General features: G+C 40.6%; 4 protein-coding genes across 4 annotated transcripts; 3 read left to right on the top strand and 1 right to left on the bottom strand.

Moving 5' to 3' along the window:
• Window positions 1-348: 348 nt before the first annotated feature.
• Window positions 349-2404, top strand: SARC_07782 (hypothetical protein; the record flags this gene model as incomplete). Its single annotated transcript, XM_014298271.1, has 5 exons — window positions 349-481; window positions 702-812; window positions 1056-1178; window positions 1368-1438; window positions 1949-2404. Coding segments are annotated over 5 exons (586 nt in total), but the record flags the coding sequence as incomplete, so codon positions are not given.
• Window positions 2405-3099: 695 nt separating this feature from the next.
• On the top strand, window positions 3100-8276 carry SARC_07781 (hypothetical protein). The gene is made up of 7 exons (XM_014298270.1): window positions 3100-3185; window positions 4961-5063; window positions 5826-6059; window positions 6647-6769; window positions 7402-7477; window positions 7697-7842; window positions 8039-8276. The coding sequence occupies exons 1-7, from the start codon at window positions 3160-3162 to the stop codon at window positions 8063-8065; spliced, it is 735 nt and encodes a 244-aa protein (XP_014153745.1). The 5' UTR covers window positions 3100-3159; the 3' UTR covers window positions 8066-8276.
• A 2550-nt stretch (window positions 8277-10826) lies between these two features.
• SARC_07780 (hypothetical protein) lies at window positions 10827-14598 on the top strand (the record flags this gene model as incomplete). The annotated part of the gene is made up of 7 exons (XM_014298269.1): window positions 10827-11123; window positions 11429-11519; window positions 11960-12221; window positions 12585-12689; window positions 13019-13239; window positions 13422-14422; window positions 14461-14598. 7 exons carry the CDS (start codon window positions 10827-10829, stop codon window positions 14596-14598), a joined length of 2115 nt encoding a protein of 704 aa, XP_014153744.1.
• Window positions 14599-15346: 748 nt separating this feature from the next.
• SARC_07779 (UDP-glucose 4-epimerase) lies at window positions 15347-17645 on the bottom strand. Its single transcript, XM_014298268.1, has 3 exons — window positions 17281-17645; window positions 16159-16656; window positions 15347-15741 (listed from the first exon to the last, which is right to left on the bottom strand). Exons 1-3 carry the CDS (start codon window positions 17530-17532, stop codon window positions 15481-15483), a joined length of 1011 nt encoding a protein of 336 aa, XP_014153743.1. The 5' UTR covers window positions 17533-17645; the 3' UTR covers window positions 15347-15480.
• Between the last annotated feature and the right edge of the window lie 990 nt (window positions 17646-18635).

The raw sequence follows: 18635 nt of genomic DNA, 5'->3' as shown, positions 1-18635 counted from the left end.
TATATACAGACACACACACACACACATTATATATATATATATATATATATATTTATATATGTACATATGTACTTGGCCTTTCATCTCAGAACTATATATACTAGCCTGTTACTTATGCACGTAAAAGGTACTGAGCTTGACTTGAATGCTTATATTTGAGGTACCGCCGATGTAGTCTTGCTTTAACGTGTTTACCTACCTAAAACTATATTTGTGCCTGCCTTCACTTTACCGGATAGGTTTCTCTCGGCTTTTTATTGGAAAAGGTTTAATCATCATGTCGGCTATCACATCCTGCTTATGTGAACATGTCTCAATTTTGTGTCAAAAATTGTTGACGACTACTAGGGGCCCATATGCAAACTCCACAGATCGTATGGCAGACAACTGGGTCCTGGCTGCGAATCGTTTGCTCATGTCGACATCATGCTTCATGATCTATATCATGATAGTAGGGCTGAGCATCTGCCAGGTTATTTGGGTAAGAATGACAACCGCCTTTAGATTGGACTTTTGTCGAGTATTGACGGCGGGTGTTATATTCGCTGGCTTTTCGTAATGTCGCCTTGAATTATGATTTGCTGATCGACAAGGTACGAGGCTATCTAAAGCATGAAAGGTTGCAGCTGATATTATCCAATCACTAGGCCGTAATGTGTATGGCATGATTTAATGTATTTAGTCTATTATTGTTCACACAGACACTGGTAGATCCATCTCCAGATACGATAGTCTTCTGGTTTATTGAGGCCATAATCATTGGTAGTCTTTTGGCGGAGATGTGCTTGAAGTATCTAGCTATGGGTTCAAAGGTAAGTCGCGTTGAGAATATACTATTCGGCCGCATACAATACAATAATGGGCTTTGAATTGGCTTGTCGAACAGCCACACCTATAGCCCTTTGGAACTCTCTCTGAACAGACAATTCAGTCAGACTCATTGTTGCTGTACGTAAGTCGATGCACATTCAAGATGAAACTATGCAGCTTCGCAGAAACAAGTACGTGCTCGAGTTATAATCAGTTGAGCTGAAATATTTCGTTTGGTTCCGCAGAAATACTTCCTGTCATGGTCCAACCGGTTTGACATAGTTGTCATAATTCTGATGATAGTATCATTAGGTCTGTACGTTCACACCCTCGGGAGCGTCAATAAAGACGAAGCCTTCATAGAAGAGGTAAGCAAGTGTGTTGGTTTTTTTGCAATTCCACACTGGTCAGCTATCTATGAGGCACCTTTATCCCGATCATGATGAACTCCTTCCTTCGATATGCACTCTCGCCAGACAATGGTGGTATTATATTCCAAACTCATTAAGAGATATATGATTTTTTTTCCATCGTATGATATTGTTTACCTCCTGCAGGATTTTGGGCTCGCGGTTTTGATCGTCAGAAATTTAGCCCAAATACTACGAATCTTCATGCTATTGAAAAAGTAAGTTTCTATTGTGCAAGTATTCTTTTCGTGTAGTGTTATGGTAGACCTTAGTAGACCTTAGTGGCGTGCCTTGAGAATCGATTTGTATGTAGCGGCATATGGTGAGTCCGCTGTACGCTTCCGTATCTGATACTTGTAAAACCGGTACACAATTAGTATTGATTGCTCTATCCGAATTTAACATATACTCTCTAACCCCTGGTGTTTCAAGTGGCCAGTGACCATATAAACACTTCCGCGAAATACTTGTGCTTTCACCTGTAGACGCTCATGCGGCTTTAATGCAGCTTACGTAGCATAGCCTGCAAGAATTTTTTGACCAGCATTGTATCTGGAAACAGGCTTCTAAGCGAGTTAGCTCTTACCATATACTCAGTATTTCGCTAAGTTGTGCATAACAGGACCGATAGGTATTCTCGATCCGGCACTGATAGAATCAATTAGTGCAAGTGGCATTGTAAAATATGTGACTCTTCACTAAAAGTACGTTCTCTGCGGCCCAACCAGCTCACAAAAGGCCGATCCCTCACAAGCGGTCGACTTTACAACACTGAGGGAACCAGTAACACATGATGCAATGCCACTTACGCTCGACGACGAGATAAATGGATTCACCGAGAATAGTAGCAGCTATGACATTTACGATAGAGATTAAACATGGAGCTAACACAGACCTCACAAAGCTGACAAATTTTAGATTTGAAATCAAAATATATAGCCACAGGGGTGGGATTACATATACTACTAGACAATAAAAATTAATACGCAGACGAATACAATGAGGGAGTCTGTATCACACGAAGTAATGATATGTACGCTCGAGGACGACATATTTAAATCAGTTTACAAAGGACAGTAGCTGCTATAACTTTCACGATATATTTAAGTTAGCACCCCTATATTCATGATGCATAAATATTTAGCCTCCTGAATAGACGGGCTGTGCCTTCGTTTTTGTGTTTTCTTTCCAATTTAAAAACAAAACAAAACAACAACATATATATAAACCTCGCCAATTTGAAAAGTTTGAACAGTTCGTTACTTTGTCCTCCGCGAAGTTCTCGAGTCCCATCACTCCCAACGCATAACGTTCCACCATAGGGGTTTATACGTTCATTTAATAACGTTTAACGGGTGAATTAAAACGTAGGAACGTACACTCATTCTATATTGGCCTAAAAAAATCGGTCCGCGCGACCTAGCTAGTGCACCTACTAGAATATTGTTGGTCACAAAATGCCGTATAGATCAATAAACGAGCGAGTATAAGGACAGAATTTGACGACATGCTTAACCTGACTCATTCTCATATATACTGGACCGAAATATGGTATATACGTTCAAAGTTCAACGTTTAGTGGGTAGAATTTCCTGAGTGGCCGAGGCCCAGTCCCAAAGTCGTATTTTCCTGTACTTTGCCGAGCATACCGAACATCTCATCATGACCCCACATGCATTCAACGGTGAGTTGTGACTGGTCTGTGAGTCTATGTGAGTCTGTGCCCACCGCACGAATGTGCTTGTCGCCTTCCTGGCCATTTTCCTGACTGGATCTAAAAATAGAACTTTTGCAGATGAGTAATGACACTTCACGAACGTGGGTCGCCGCTGTTAAATTTATGTGTAAATAAATAGAGAGAAAATGAAAGACACTGTATACGATCCTCGCCAATCGACATACTTGTAGGTTACAAAACACATTCAGACACAGTAATCCAATGACCATCGAAGAACCCAAAATGACGTATGTTTTAAGTTGAACTCTGGACTGTACGTGATATAACATGTTTGTATGTCTCACACACTGCCTGTGAATAAATCCGCGCAATACCACATAGACAACAGCGTACTCGAATACGATTGCGCCCAGCTGTTGCTGACTTTGTTTGCGTTGATTAGATGGGATCACTGTAGACCATAAAATGTGTATCAGCAGTGATAGTTTACTTTATATGATAATTTAGAATCTAATGGTGTGACTAAACATTGTGATGATTCAACTAGAACGTTCTAGCGACACGCACGCCTTTTTCAAGGATATCGATTACTGACTGCAATTCACGTTGAGTAACACGGCTTTTTCAATCAACGGCGCAGAGGGGTTCTTTCTATCAATTGTATCAATTTAATTGTACAGGATGGTTTATCAAAACAAGTGTCTGAAATTTATACATATTCACACACAAACAAACGCACATACTCTTATTAATATATATAATGCATACACACACACACACACACACACACACATATATATATATATATAAATATTTATATAGACACACGCATACTTACACACACACACACACACACACATATATATATATATATATATATATACACACACACATATATCTATATATATATAGATATAGATATATATATATACATATAGACATATATATATAGATATAAATATAGTTATATATATATATATATATACATTTATATATATAAATATATAAAAAATTATACTTATAGTTATATTTATATATATATATATACACATACGCGCACACATACATAAATACACACACGCACACACACATACACACACACACACACGCATATATATATATATATATAGAAATATAGAAATATATATGTATATATATATGTTATAAATATAAATATATATATATATATATATATATATATAATAAATATAAATATATACACACACGTGTATACACACACACACCCATATATATATATATATAAATATATTTATATTTATATTTATATATTCTTATATACTTAAATATATACACACTCACACACACACACACACACACACACACATATAAATATTTATATATATTTATTTGTATACTTTCATATGTATATATTTATATATATATGTAAATGAATCTGTACATGTATATATTTATATATATATGTAAATGAATCTGTACATGTATATATTTATGTATTTTTGTACATGTATATATATATATATATTTATATAGATATTTATATAGATATTTATATTTATATATATATATATTTTTATATATATATATATATGGGTGTATTTGTATATATATATATATATCTTTACATATTCACATACTTTTATATACACACATGTATTATAGGTAGATATGTATATATATATATGTATATAAAGTATATATTTACATAAATATATATGTATATATATATATATATGTGTGTGTATGTATATAGATGTTTTATATATACGTTCACATTTACATTTATCAATAAATAGATATAACATATCTATGCCTATATATCTAACTATACATACACACTCTTGTATATATATAATGATGTATATATATATATATATATAATGATATATATATATACATATATTTAGATATATTTAAATATATAGATATACATGTACATGTACATATTTGTATATATATATATATATATACGTCTTATATATATATATGTATACGTATATGTATGTATATATATATATGTATATATTTTCGAACACTCACACATTTGTATATGAAAATTAATGCGTTATTTATTATTTTGTAGATCTTTGCCAATCGTACTATGGGCACCGCGCTCAGATCGCATCTACGTCACGATCGAATTGTCAGATGTAGAGGATGAGAAAGTCCAATTCTTAGAGAAGAAGGTGTGTCTTCAGTTAAATGGTATTTGTGTTCTGTAATGTTGATTTGCTATGATATCGACTGCAAATTTGGTTGTATATCCTGATAGTAGGGTGTTCTACACGCTCAAGTTTAATGGTGGTTTTGTCTGTGCATTACCGTTGATATCGCACCCGCCGAAAATTTGAAGATAATGTTGGCTGGATGCAAAATACATGCTTCAAGTATATAGTGGTATGTTTCGCTTACCTTGCAAGTTGCATTAGTTTGTTGTACTCTGTCCACACCACGCCTACGGTCCACTTTCATCGCAACCACTATAGGGTACACTATCACCGAGGCTATCATCGCGAGACCATGTGCGTATCTTTGCCGATTGATCGGTATCTGTATTTTTCTTGCCCTTTCTGTTGACAAAGTCGCTGATTTCTCCAACAATGGATATACGTTTATCAAAATGTTGTGGTTGGCTATAGAATATCAAGGTATTGTTTTCTCCTTGTATTCGTATCTCTTTACCTGGCACTGAGATGCTCCGGTATGTTATAAGCTGCTATGCTACTATACATACTCAAGTATCTTCTCCGATATCTGATGGCTTTTGTACCGGTATTTGATAGCTTTTATACCAATAATTAATAACTTTTATTCCGGTATTTGATAACTTTAATACCGGTATTTACGTTTCCCCCCAACTCAATCTCACTACCACTACTTTAGAGGACAAAAAATGTATCTTGCTCTTAATTTTTTTCTCCATCTCGTCCTCTATTTTTGCTACTCAGTTGATTTTCAGTGGTAAAGGAGGAGCCGATAAGAAGGAGTACGCTTTCGACCTCGACTTATACGGAGAGATCGATCCTGAGAAGAGTAAATACATCAAGAACAACATGCACTTGCTATTGCAATTGTGGCGAAAGGAGGAGGGCGAATTCTGGCCTCGTCTTATCAACAAGGGTAAACTTCACTTCGTGAAGACCGACTTCAAGAAATGGATTGACGAGGATGAGGAGGATGAGGTAGTTTATATATATATATTATATAATATATATAGTGTTTTATGTATATATATATATGTTGTTTATATATACATGGCATGTTACATGTTTCGGTATTGGCTTGGCTATGTCGATGACACTAAGTGCCGAATCGTCGAATTCGAATGTGATTACTTTTCTTTATATGTTCAAATGACATTCGATAGCACATAGGCAACGTGTCTTGAAACATTGCACGGTGGACGGCGTACAAACTGCCGGTACTCCTGGTGAAATTTCAGTATATTTGATCCACTCTTAGTATGTTCGATGTATCTTAGTGTATACTTTACTTTCTCACAGTACGTGATATCGCTTGTAATGGCTGGCTAGTATTCAAAATGATGTGTTGAGCTGATCCATGATATATATATATATATACATATTGTGGCTTGAGTGGGAATTACGACGTCGCTGACATCGCATCGTCGTAAAATGTTGCATTTTGTCTCAAGTACCAGCCACAACGTAGGTCTATGTGGACTACTGGCACGCGGTTTATATTCAACAGTAACATGCCACAATTTGCTCACACCTAATTTTATATGTTCCGTATACCGTCTTTAAAGGAGCCTGAGATGGATATGTCCGGCGCCATGGGAGGAATGGGTGGTGGTGATATGCCCGGTATGGGAGGAATGGGTGGTATGGGAGGAATGGGTGGTGACGGCGGTATGGGAGGCATGGACATGGTAAGTGATGTTGTGCTATGATTGACATACTTTAAATGTATATAAATATCATATTGTTATACTGTAGATACGTTCACTGTCCTTGCTTTAAATAGCTGGTGACATGGGAGGTATGGCCGTGGTACGTACGTTTGTGCTGCTGTGATCTCTGAATATTTGTGAAATATAACTGTGTCGTATAGACTTTTAACATAATTTCTTTGAAGTGGAGCAGCGGTATGAGAGGACTTGGTACGGTCTGTGCAGTTTAGCCTTTATTGATGCGTACTACTTGTATATTCGGTTAGCAGTACCTTAATAGTAGTACCATGTTTAGTATTCGACATCTGTGGTATGGAGATTTGTACCATGTATATTTGCTGTCAGAGTGATTTCTGTTTTCTACTAAAAGCGTTTAAAAAATAATCGCTTCTTGAGTTTTAACTGTCGGGTGTATGAGGCACAAATAATGAATTTTTAATTTCATATTGATCTTGATTGTGTGGTAATTGTGATGCAATGCGATATGATACGATGTTCTCGATTTAGTTTATTAGGAAATCACTGTCGGGCGTACGTAGAAAAGCTGCATAGTAAAGGGCCTAAGCATGAGGCGTTTTACTCAATTTTGACTATGTTGCTCTTTCCAATAGGCTTCAATGATGGCACAGATGGGCGGTGGTGCTGGTGCTGGTGCCGGTGGTATGGGAGGCATGCCCGGTATGGAAGGTATGTCTGAAGAGTGATTTTTCGGTTTGTTGTTATGGAATATACCTATTCGGTAGTATATAGTGGAATACAATTTAAGATTCCATTGATTTTGTATTAGGAATAATCGTAGCATTGGAGCGGAACATCCACGATTGTGGTATGCGAGTGCTTTTCAACTTGGATCTCGATCATAAAAAAATCACTCAATCATACATTCACTTCCAAACCTACAACTAGGTATGGATATGAGCAAGATGGCTGAGTTACAAAAGTTGATGGGCCAGATGAAGGCTGAAAGTGGTGAGGATGGCGAGGGAACCCCTGACTTCAGTAAATACATGGATTCCGCCGCCGCCGGCGCCAGTGTTGAGGAAGATGATGATGTATGTGGTTATAACGGTTGGATTTGTGACGATATTTTTTGTTTCCATCGTCACTTATGTGATTAGTTCCTCCAGTTGCTTCAATAGCGCATTATTCCCTACACAGTACATTTGAAATTTACTGAAGTTTTGGTGAGTTTTATGTTTCCTTGGAGCTTTGCTAATGTATATTCTCATTGTACTTAATCTTCTGCAGGATGACGAGCTCCCCCCACTAGAGTAAGGACTCAGAAATATGAGACAGTTATACCTGCTGGTCAGTTATCATCCCATTTACTTTGATCCTTAGTAGGTTGTGGGTAGAAAATAGCTCGAGAGAGCAAGAATTCGGTGACTTCAATCAATTGCCTCTCAAGCCAACAAGACGAGATTGACCATCATGATAAATACTACACCTTGTACAATAAAAAGGAAATTATTAATATGTGGGCCGTGTACATGGTGAATTTTATAAATGATATACTATTAGAGTAAAAGGGTTCTGGAAAGCAAATCTAAATCCCGGGAAAGGGCTTTGTTAGAAAGCGTATGTTCCTCATTATGTGGACTGATGTATACTATCCTCAGAAGGAATGACCCTCTAGAGATGGAAAGAAAAAAATTTAAATATATACCATCAAGATAGCCATGCAGGAGGTTATCTGTATGGCAATAGTATGCTTATTCAACAATATTTGTCAGTCAGAACAGAACCAACCCGAGGACAGTGAACGTATGACTACAATACGAGAATGTATTGTACGGGCGCACGGATCCTGTTTTATTGTGCTTGAAACAAAAAGACTCGCAATTGAAGTGGCTATTATGTTGGGACATCAACTTCAATTCATAAAAAATCTGCATGAGGGATACGGGTGGCCGCTTCACGTTATACTCTCGGATGAGCTACGAATAGACTTGGATCGCACATATTAGGTCTTATTTAACTCTGATATCAGTTATCATGATTGATGAGTGTAAATACAATCCGATTGTTCAGACCTCGGCGTTGATAAAACCACAAGGCTTTCGCATTCAGGCTCTCCAACAGTAGTACGTTTTGAACCGTGTGAGTGTACAGTCCAGATCTGGCCGACTGGCATGTCACGGAGTATGGCCCTTTCAACGTGATATGCGCTTCACCTTCTGACTGCTTTGAGAGATGTCCTTATAATTTATATAGTCTATAGTTGTGTGACCGGGATAGTAAAAATCTACATCGTAGTCTAATTTCCCCAGTTCTCGCTGATGTTAGGCTATCGCAATGTCACTGCAGCTTCTGGGAGATTCGGTTTGTGCTAAAACTAGGTTAATATGGAGTTATAGTTGTGCACTTAAAAAGCCCCCCCAACAATATTCTGCTAAAATCGTTATATATAATACTGAAGCATAGCTCGATGGGCGGCCAGCACTGTATATCGATGCGTGTCTAGGCCAGTCTCCATGAAGTTGCCACTTCCATGCTCTGCTGTGTAGTTTTTGTCTCAAATCTATTATTTGCCATAGGGTCAAAATATACACAATCATCATGAATTTTAATAAGCGACTAGACGCCTTGTATTTGCATACCGACTCAAGTGCGAAGTGACATCAGTTGCCCAGTGGTACACTTTACACAATGCCAATTGCCAAAGCTAGCAATAATTTTTGACCAATTATTTTCGATGTTTATTAATTGGTAGTGACGTAAAAGATGGAGTTTTGCATTCCTTTGTAAATCTCTGTCATTTCAGTGACTTATGTCACGATCTTGGTGAGAAAGAGAACAGTTATCAGCGATACACGGTCTGGGAAACCAAACTTATACATACATAAGACCGATATCGTGTTGATTGTGTATTTGTGTCCAAAACCTTCTAAATGCAGCTTTAGTTCATTCCCCCACTCACAAGAGAGTATACAAATTACAGTCAACAACAATAGACACCGTAAGTATGTCAAAAGCAATAATATTGAAGACGATGACATTGATGTGCCTGCCTACCCTGGCCTTGGGCGATACTGACCAGTCACTGTCGCATGAAACTCATACTAAAGAAACCAAGCGAGATTACATGATCGGAATGAAAGTGTTGGTCATCCACATAAATTAGAAGCCTTGCCCGAATGGCTAGCGCAGTCATATGGGCATGACTACGACGTGCTGAGTTTGACACAAAATGTTGAATTCAACTACCCGGATTGTTCTACACAGTATGACGATGAAGTTTTGTGTGTCACGCAGGAAATAAATACTACAATAAATCACACAAAATTATCATTTGAGTTATTTGACATTGTCACAAATGATCCTAAGTACAACGCTATCATACAAGTATTCATCTCGGTTTCCAGACTGTGAATGGTGGTTCGTTCAATCTAAAAAGGGAGATTGCACTCACGCCAGAGGCAGCCGCAGAATTGGACGATTACTGCATAGCGTACAATGTCCGAACAGTGATTCTAGATAGTAATCCTAGAGATATCTACGATCCAGCAGTTGGAGCGGAAGAACAGGTTGTCTTTGCCACCGATGTGAAGTTGATGACAGCTGACAATGAAATAGCGGATAGGATACGCAATGTTGTATGAAATACTGGTTGGAGGCGAGGTGACGAGGTGGTCAGAGTATCGGATAACACCTGCACGCTTACTTTGCGCAGAGAATAAGCATACACATATAATACCCGTGGTTGACGCAGAGCACCCTTGCAGAGGAGATAGCGACCGCACATTTCGAAGCATCGCGGCATTAGTCATCACGGACCCCACAACATCGAGAGAGACACTTCATTTCTTTCTGCCCACTGGAGATGTGAGTCTACACGCACGGTATTACTCTAGGACACATATTCATGCCCTGGGTAACGAAGGGCTTATTTTTCGGGCAAAGACGAGTATCACTTGCAACCCAAGGGGATGCCTTCGATTTCGATTTTTTTGAATCCGAAACTCACCACCGGTGTCAGGCACTACAGCACCTTGATGTGTCGAATCTCGTCGCATTAAGTCAACTTCAAGATGATATGAATATGCACCTGCCCACGGGATCAAATTACACAGCAGAGCCACCATTATTTGATGGCAGTGATTGTGGTTCAAGAGTGGAGGATGCAATGGCAGATATAGCGGCCGCCTTTGTGTGGGTGACCGCATCTACTGACTTAGAGGTGGACGAGTCGACAATAGAACGTATCAGGGAAACTGCCAACTCGGTGTTCAGAGAAAGCAAGCATGCTGAAACCAGCTGGTCACCTTTGGCCTTCATAATACCGTCTGCAGATGGCCTCAACTATACATCAACCATTGACGACATATTGAGGGTATGTTTCGAATGTTGGCGTGTGCACTTTAGAAAAGCAAGGAGTGCAACGCCCGTGGTCATTCTTTAGATTACGGTTCCAATGGACGCATGTGTTCTTTCTCGAATTTTCACATATGTATATATATCCTAAGTATGTTATGTATTTGCCGTGAAAACTGATCGATACACTTTGTGTGGCTGTCCCAGGAGGATCAAAGCACTCGGGCATTAAAACTGGTACTTGGACGCAAACATACTTCGATGTAGTATATTAAAATATGTACCAACATTCGGCGCTGTTATTCCACCAATATTGATTCATAGATGGGATATCGCAACACGGTGGGTGATGACTTGCTGCAGGGATACTCTTGCTCTTCGCCCTGGCACTCTCAGACACCGTCGGGTTTAAGAGGTAAGCCTATTGATTTCTAAAACTATAATTTAGTAATAGTTTGCGACATGCGGTCATCAAGCTCTCACATGTTCTGTAATTCGCTCAGCAGAAGAGTGTGAATTTTGTTCTTGGGCTTGTCTACACATTTATTGATACTTGTGTCACTCCAGATGTTTGCCACGTTTGGAATGATCGTAGTATCACACATACATGATCTCGTTACATATTGTTTCGGTGTGTAGGGCTATTCGAGTGTTTGATACATGTGTGTGAATTGAATACAAACGATGAAGTAAATCAGTCTGTGACCGTGCACAGAAGGGTTACTAAATGGTGTTTGTCCGGACCTATATTTTACAGTGACAAGCAGCATAAAGGCAGGCAAGGGATGGCGAATGATATCGGCCAAGGAATTAAGAATATTAACTGTACGTGCGCGACTTTCTTCATTTCTACAGACGAGAATGGCAATGTGCTGAAGGGCGTCGACGCGGAAGCATTCCAAAAACGCATGCACGACAAGTACGGCACATCGTCCGTCACTATCGTACCTCGGCTGACTACGAGAATATACCATGGCGTATCTACACCCCGTCAATTGGTACGAAAATTAAATGGCGCTGTGTACAGAAGAAAGGATAGGCATAACTATGAGGATATCATGAAGCTGGAAGGGTTTGAGGTCGCCAGGAACATGCTATCTTTCCGACGGGAACCATAGTATGTTGTTCGATAGTGATGTTGTATACGTAAGTTTCTACAGATAAATTTTCAAGTTGATTCAATTGGCGCGAGTTCTACCTGTGTTTCTGGACGAGTCGCGGCATTGATGGCGAGATGAGCGTGTACATCAGACGATTCTTTGTTAACCACAAGATAAACAACTGTTGCGGTTGTTGATGTGTCTAGCTGTTATCTGCTCATGTAAATTGAGATCTTCAAGAAGGGAAGTAAACATAGACGTACGAAAGAGTCTGTCGTCGCTTAAAACATGCGCAAACCATGTTCTGCAGGTGAACATCAACGCGCATCCACGCATGTACACTCCAATTTTACATACGATCTTGCTCGTTTTTGCTGCAGTGAATTTCACCCGGCGAATCTAGAACAATTTAAGGCCGGCACATCTTTGTTGCAGGAGTGGGTGAATTCTGCACTGGCTGCGGTCAAGGCGTACACCAACTTCCCGTAAGTATGCCAGTGACGTATACATGTTCTATGCATGCATTCACCAGCACACCTAGAAGTGTTCTACTGCTTGCATGATGCTTTTTGAAGGATGTCTGTCATTTGGACGAAATGTGCTGTCAATATTGCTGTCTAATATTGATGCTTTCGAGACCGAATCCTTCAATATCGCCAACTAAGCTCTTTCAGTACTGACTATCAATCAAATTTATCGAATATTGTGGTTTTGGTTTCTTGGTCCTACCAGACACAAGTGATTATTCTCTGGTCCATGCCCAGTAATATGGATAAATGATACTCATAACCTCACTTCTTTCTGCTCGAAACAGTATATACACGTACAAAATGGATGACTTTGCCGAGCTGTATCGACAGCTGGAAAGCCGTGATCTATGTCAAATTAAAGGAACGATACAATACCTTGAGGGTAGGCCGGTAGCGCTGGAGGTGACATCCCAGAGCGAGTGCGATACAAAAGTCACATACACAGACACTGATGGTGCATATGACTTCCAACCGCAACAAAACGACAGGCGCCGGGGTGTTAGTGGTACGTGTTAAGTGATAACCTCTAACGTTCTCGTTCATCGCACTGCAAAACGAGCACATTCGACTTAATCATGTCCGTTTATATTGCATCTCATCGGCTGCGGAAGCATAGTTTGGTGCACTTACTGTTGCACATCAGCCAGCATGTTTCTCATTTCAATGCATACGTAATCTATTTAACAGATGCCAGCGGAGACGCTGTGTCGACTCTCAAATTGGCAGGCGATGGCTCTTCTCATACTGTGAGGCTTTCCGGAGCAGAAGATATCGAAACGGTACCCACCGTAAACACGAGCACCGAAGATGGAACAGAGCTGGAGGCCGAGGACTCTGGGGATCGAGCACTGACACCATCTATCAGCCTGGACACAGTCGTATCGGACAGAGGATCTACAACACGTGCCACGCCTATGGTGCTTTCGCCTACAACGGCATTGGGTTTGACATCTCAGACACCCACTGTTCCATCAGGCGGTCAAGGTAATACCGTATCCACATCCACTACTATAGATGCAGCGAGTAACAGCGGTAGACGTACTTCACAAAGTTTGAGTGCTGACGAGGGTATCGCTATATCAAGCTCGCAGGCCTCGGAATTTTCGGTTCCAGCGACAACTTTTACCTTATCGTCTACGACGGCTACGGGTACAGCTACTACCAAAACGTGGGCAAGCACCAGCACAATCACTCAAACAGAAACCGGCGCAGGTTTATCAGGTCCTATTGGTACCAGTAACGGAGGACAATCATTATCATCAGACGAAGCTGTGGCGATGGCCACCGGCGTATCTTCCGACACACAGAGTGAACGTGTGAGCGATACGGTAAGTTCAGAACCGCTGTCCACATCGGCGAACAACCCGATCGGTGCAGATAGCGCTGAACCGGTTAGTACCCAGACCTTACTCTTCCCATCTGTGACAGACGCAAGTCCGACTGCCGCCGGTGCGAGTGCTTCGTCCGGGACCTCACCGACATCGGAGGTTACCACTAGCCGCATCATAGATCTACCAGTCGCTAGCGACGCCGAAACATCCACTTCAAGTCCGGGACCAAGCTCTGAGGCGCGTTCGGGCTCGGGCTCAGGCTCGGGCTCGGGCTCGACCTTGGTAGCGAATAGCAGCGCTGGTACTCTAACCGGGGCTGCAATTGCGGGTTTAGTTATCGGGGTGCTATTGGTTCTGGTCCCCTTTTTAGTCTTGCTGGTGTTTATGTGCCGTAGACGGCGGAACAACAGGCGCGGATCGCTGGTGTCAAAGGATCACACGAACGATACACGCGCATCCGATTTCGTACCTTTCGGGCCCTTCGAGACATTCGACCGCCGCATTCAGTCTCAAAAATGCCGTGTGAGGCCTAATGAATTATCGTACCCTACTATGTGCGATGCGTACCATAGTGTCGGACATGATCACATATGGAACAACCCAAAATACAGGGCGTCGCTTGTACGCCTATGTCGGTGCTTAATGTTGTCCGGTGCGTAAAGGTGACTTGCCACAGAAAGCTGGTATTCGCTCATAATACAGCATCTTAGTAAGCCACAGACATCGCGGTTCGTACTGAAACTTTAAAAAGATGCGGAGGCCAATAAAATTCACTCAGTGTTAGTGCAGCTAATACTAGATACACTCGGTGTCTCTATCCATTACACTCAGTGTTAGTGCTGCTAATACCTATATACACTCAGTGTACCTGCGGTCAAAAGCTCAGAGCATAACTGTGTTCTCGCTCTGTAGTTGTAAGATGTGAATTAGCAAAGATGTCACCTGAAGCAACAGACATATAACATATCTTAGAATATCGTCACCCATCACAAAATCCCTTATATCGCATAGCAATCTGCAGTGAAGGTAAAATAAAGCGTAACCAGGAAACGGGCGCCGATTAAGTCAATAATCTGCAACAGGTCATGGCAAACGCATACTACACATGTCGGATAAGACTTCGGGTACAGATAACCCAGTTCGCGATAAAAAAAAATCGATAACAATCAAATTTAAGATATGGTCCAATACTATTTTGCTTTAGTTTCAAAGCTATATTAACTTGTACTTATATTGTGTCGAAATAGTGATTGAGTTTGTCAAGTAGTAATAAAGACGAGACTAGGTCAGTATGCTACGGAGGTGTTTTAATTGATTTTTCTTTCCAGATCCGGTCTAGGTAATTGAATGATTTGGCCATCGAAGACTGAGAAGCATCTCACCTGCTCAACCTTGACACCAATTAGGAAAACCACTTAGTTGAAGCCATTTGGGTTCATTTGCTGCCATCTCCACATATCGGCACACATCTCGTCTAGACCTAGCTGAGCAGTCCATTTCAGATCTGAGGCCGCAAGATCGGGTTTGGCGTAACACGAGCCAACATCTCCGGGTCTGCGGGGTCCTACTACATATTTGATATCGCGACCACACGCCTTCTCAAAAGCCTTGATCATGTCTACCACGGAATATCCCTTTCCCGTACCCAGATTGTATACTTTGCAACCGCATTTTTCCTGCAAGAGGATCAAGTAGGCAATGAATTAACCTCAAGTAGCTCAGGATATAATGTGATCAATAACCCACCCTCACGCAAAAGTTTACAATCCGCGAGGAGAATTTACGAACCTTATTACAGAGTCCTCTTAAGCACAAAATACGGTACGTGGCAGTTAAGATCATACAAAAATATTTCAGTTTCACATAAGAGGCTGGTTGAGTGCATATTGTCTAATATGACGTGTTCACTGAGACATTATGCATATGCACAACATTGTCAAAAAATACAACACGGTTCAAGAAGGCGAACGTACTTTTCAAATTGCAAGACGAAACATACACAGCAACGAAAAGTAATAAAAACTGAAAACCGGAAAGTCCAGCTATAATGGAAGAATTCTAAATCACAGAATATTGAGACAAAACATTTATACCTTAATACGATCATGGGCAGCAACGTGACCCTTAGCCAAATCCACAACGTGAATGTAATCGCGAACTCCAGTTCCGTCAGGCGTGTCGTAGTCACCGCCAAACACGTTCACGTGCTCACGTCGACCGACAGCGGTCTGTGCAACATAAGGCATCAGATTGCTAGGGACACCGCTTGGGTCCTCACCGATCGTACCGCTCGAGTGTGCGCCAGTAGGGTTAAAGTATCGCAGCAACACAATGTTCCACTCATTGTCGGAAATATATAAGTCACGCAGGATATCCTCAATGAACAGCTTAGTGCGGCCATAGGGGTTTGTGCATGATAGAGGGTGATCCTCATCCAAGGGTAGGTACTGAGGCATTCCGTAGACGGTGGCGGACGACGAGAAGATGATATTCTTGCAGTTGTACTTCTTCATGATTTCTACCATAATAAGTGTGCCGGTGATGTTGTTGTGGTAGTACCAGATTGGCTTAGCAACACTCTCGCCTACGGCCTGAGAATAGAATCGAGCGAATCGTGTCATTATCAGTCACTTTAATAAGCAGAACTCATTTGTCAATATCAGATTGGCTGGTAGGAGTGCTCATATACCCTGTTCTACTGATGGCAAACAGCGCATGCGAGAAGAAATAGCCAAAAACTGGAAATATAAGATAACCCAATGTATATATCACATGTGAAGTAGCGTTGCTCATACGACTACAACGAATAACCATATATACTCTTGCACAAACAGTTGACGACAACATTCATCTAGAAACCAAAGAGAAAAAGCATAACAGAACGTGAGAAGCGGAAACTAGTTCAGTTCACATGCTTAATGCAGCAACACCAATGTGACGGAGAAAGAATGACCATAACTTACGCTTGGGTACCGTTTCGAGTCTCGTCCGTCAATACAACAGAACCATGAATATACATGCAGACGTCATCACTTGCAATGAGATGCCACAGCGAGAGTGTAATTAATGATGAGCTAAGAAACCAGTCACGGTCACACCTTATAACTTCTGCGAATCAAACCATGGCGAGCTCAACCTCGTAATACACAAAATGGCACTGAGCTATGCAACACAGCAGGTGCATTGCGCATCACAATAGATTTCAAACTCTTTACCTTAAGACCGGCGAAGTGGATGACGCATGTGGGCTTGTACTCCGCAAACACTTTGTCCAATCCCTCACTATCGAGCAGGTCACACTTTACAAACTTGACAGGTTTGCCTGTGATCTTCTCTACGCGCTTGAGGGACTCTTCCTTGGAGTTCAGTAAATTGTCTACAACAACAACGTCTTCACCTTTTGTGAGAAGCTCGACAACAGTGTGTGAGCCGATATAACCGGCACCGCCAGCAACTAGGATAGTCATAGTGTAGTAGTATAACTAGTTTCAATGGTAGACTAAGCACACAGTGCGGTGAAATGGTTCATGTATACAGATATAGCTAGTCCTTTTATACGATACGAGAATGTATATGCCTATGACCATGTTTGCCTGTATAATTTCTTCTCTGGCTGTCATTTGTCAATCTCTGGGGCAATGAGGCATTGCTTGATTTCTGACCGAACGACAATCGGATTTGTTTTGATTTTCAATCATTTGTTGGTTGGAAAGAACGCGGGAAAGGGTCAATAAAAAATAGTTTCTAGTTTTTCTTTTAACCCAATTTTGCTCCACTCCCGTTGCTAGTGCTCCCGTCAAATCTCAATACGTTATAGTAGTTCCGTGTACATATACGTTGAGCGTAAATATATGCACGTATACGTGCAGTAGTACGGCTAAACCTATTATGGAAAATAATCAGACTACACGAGGAAAAAATCGTCATATATTGCACCTCAGAACCGAAATATTGCACCTTTAACAAGCATTTAGAACCAAACACACCACCGCAAATGTTGAACGTAAAAACGTGTCGATTTTTATACGTTCTAAACGTATTTATAAATATATAATTATATTTGAAAAGGAAAGCCCTTTTTTGGATTTCTAATTTTTGCTTTTGTATTAGAAATTGACAGCCTCGTCAGCCGCGCCATATTAATTACTTATCTAGCCATATAGCATTCAAATGTCCGAAGTCCGAAACGGCGAGCATTTTGATAAAGATAGAAATTTTTAGAACACATAGCATAGCCTTCTAAAAACAAACCTAGGTACATAGCCTGAGACTTGGGAGTCGTACAAATAGTCAAAAGTATATTTTTATTTTGAAGGCCATGCAAATACATATAAATTATAATTATTTAAAATTATAAAAAGTAGATGTCCACAATCTCCACCTCCACAGTCCCCAGTCCACAGTCCCCAGTCCACAGTCCACAGTCCACAGTCCACAGTCCACAGTCCACAGTCCACAGTCCACAGTCCACAGTCCACAGTCCACAGTCCACAGTCCACAGTCCACAGTCCACAGTCCACAGTCCACAGTCCACAGTCCACAGTCCACAGTCCACAGTCCACAGTCCACA

Source organism: Sphaeroforma arctica, assembly GCF_001186125.1.
Source record: "Sphaeroforma arctica JP610 unplaced genomic scaffold supercont1.639, whole genome shotgun sequence".
Taxonomy (NCBI): domain Eukaryota; class Ichthyosporea; order Ichthyophonida; genus Sphaeroforma; species Sphaeroforma arctica.
This window is presented reverse-complemented; position numbering and strand designations above follow the sequence as displayed.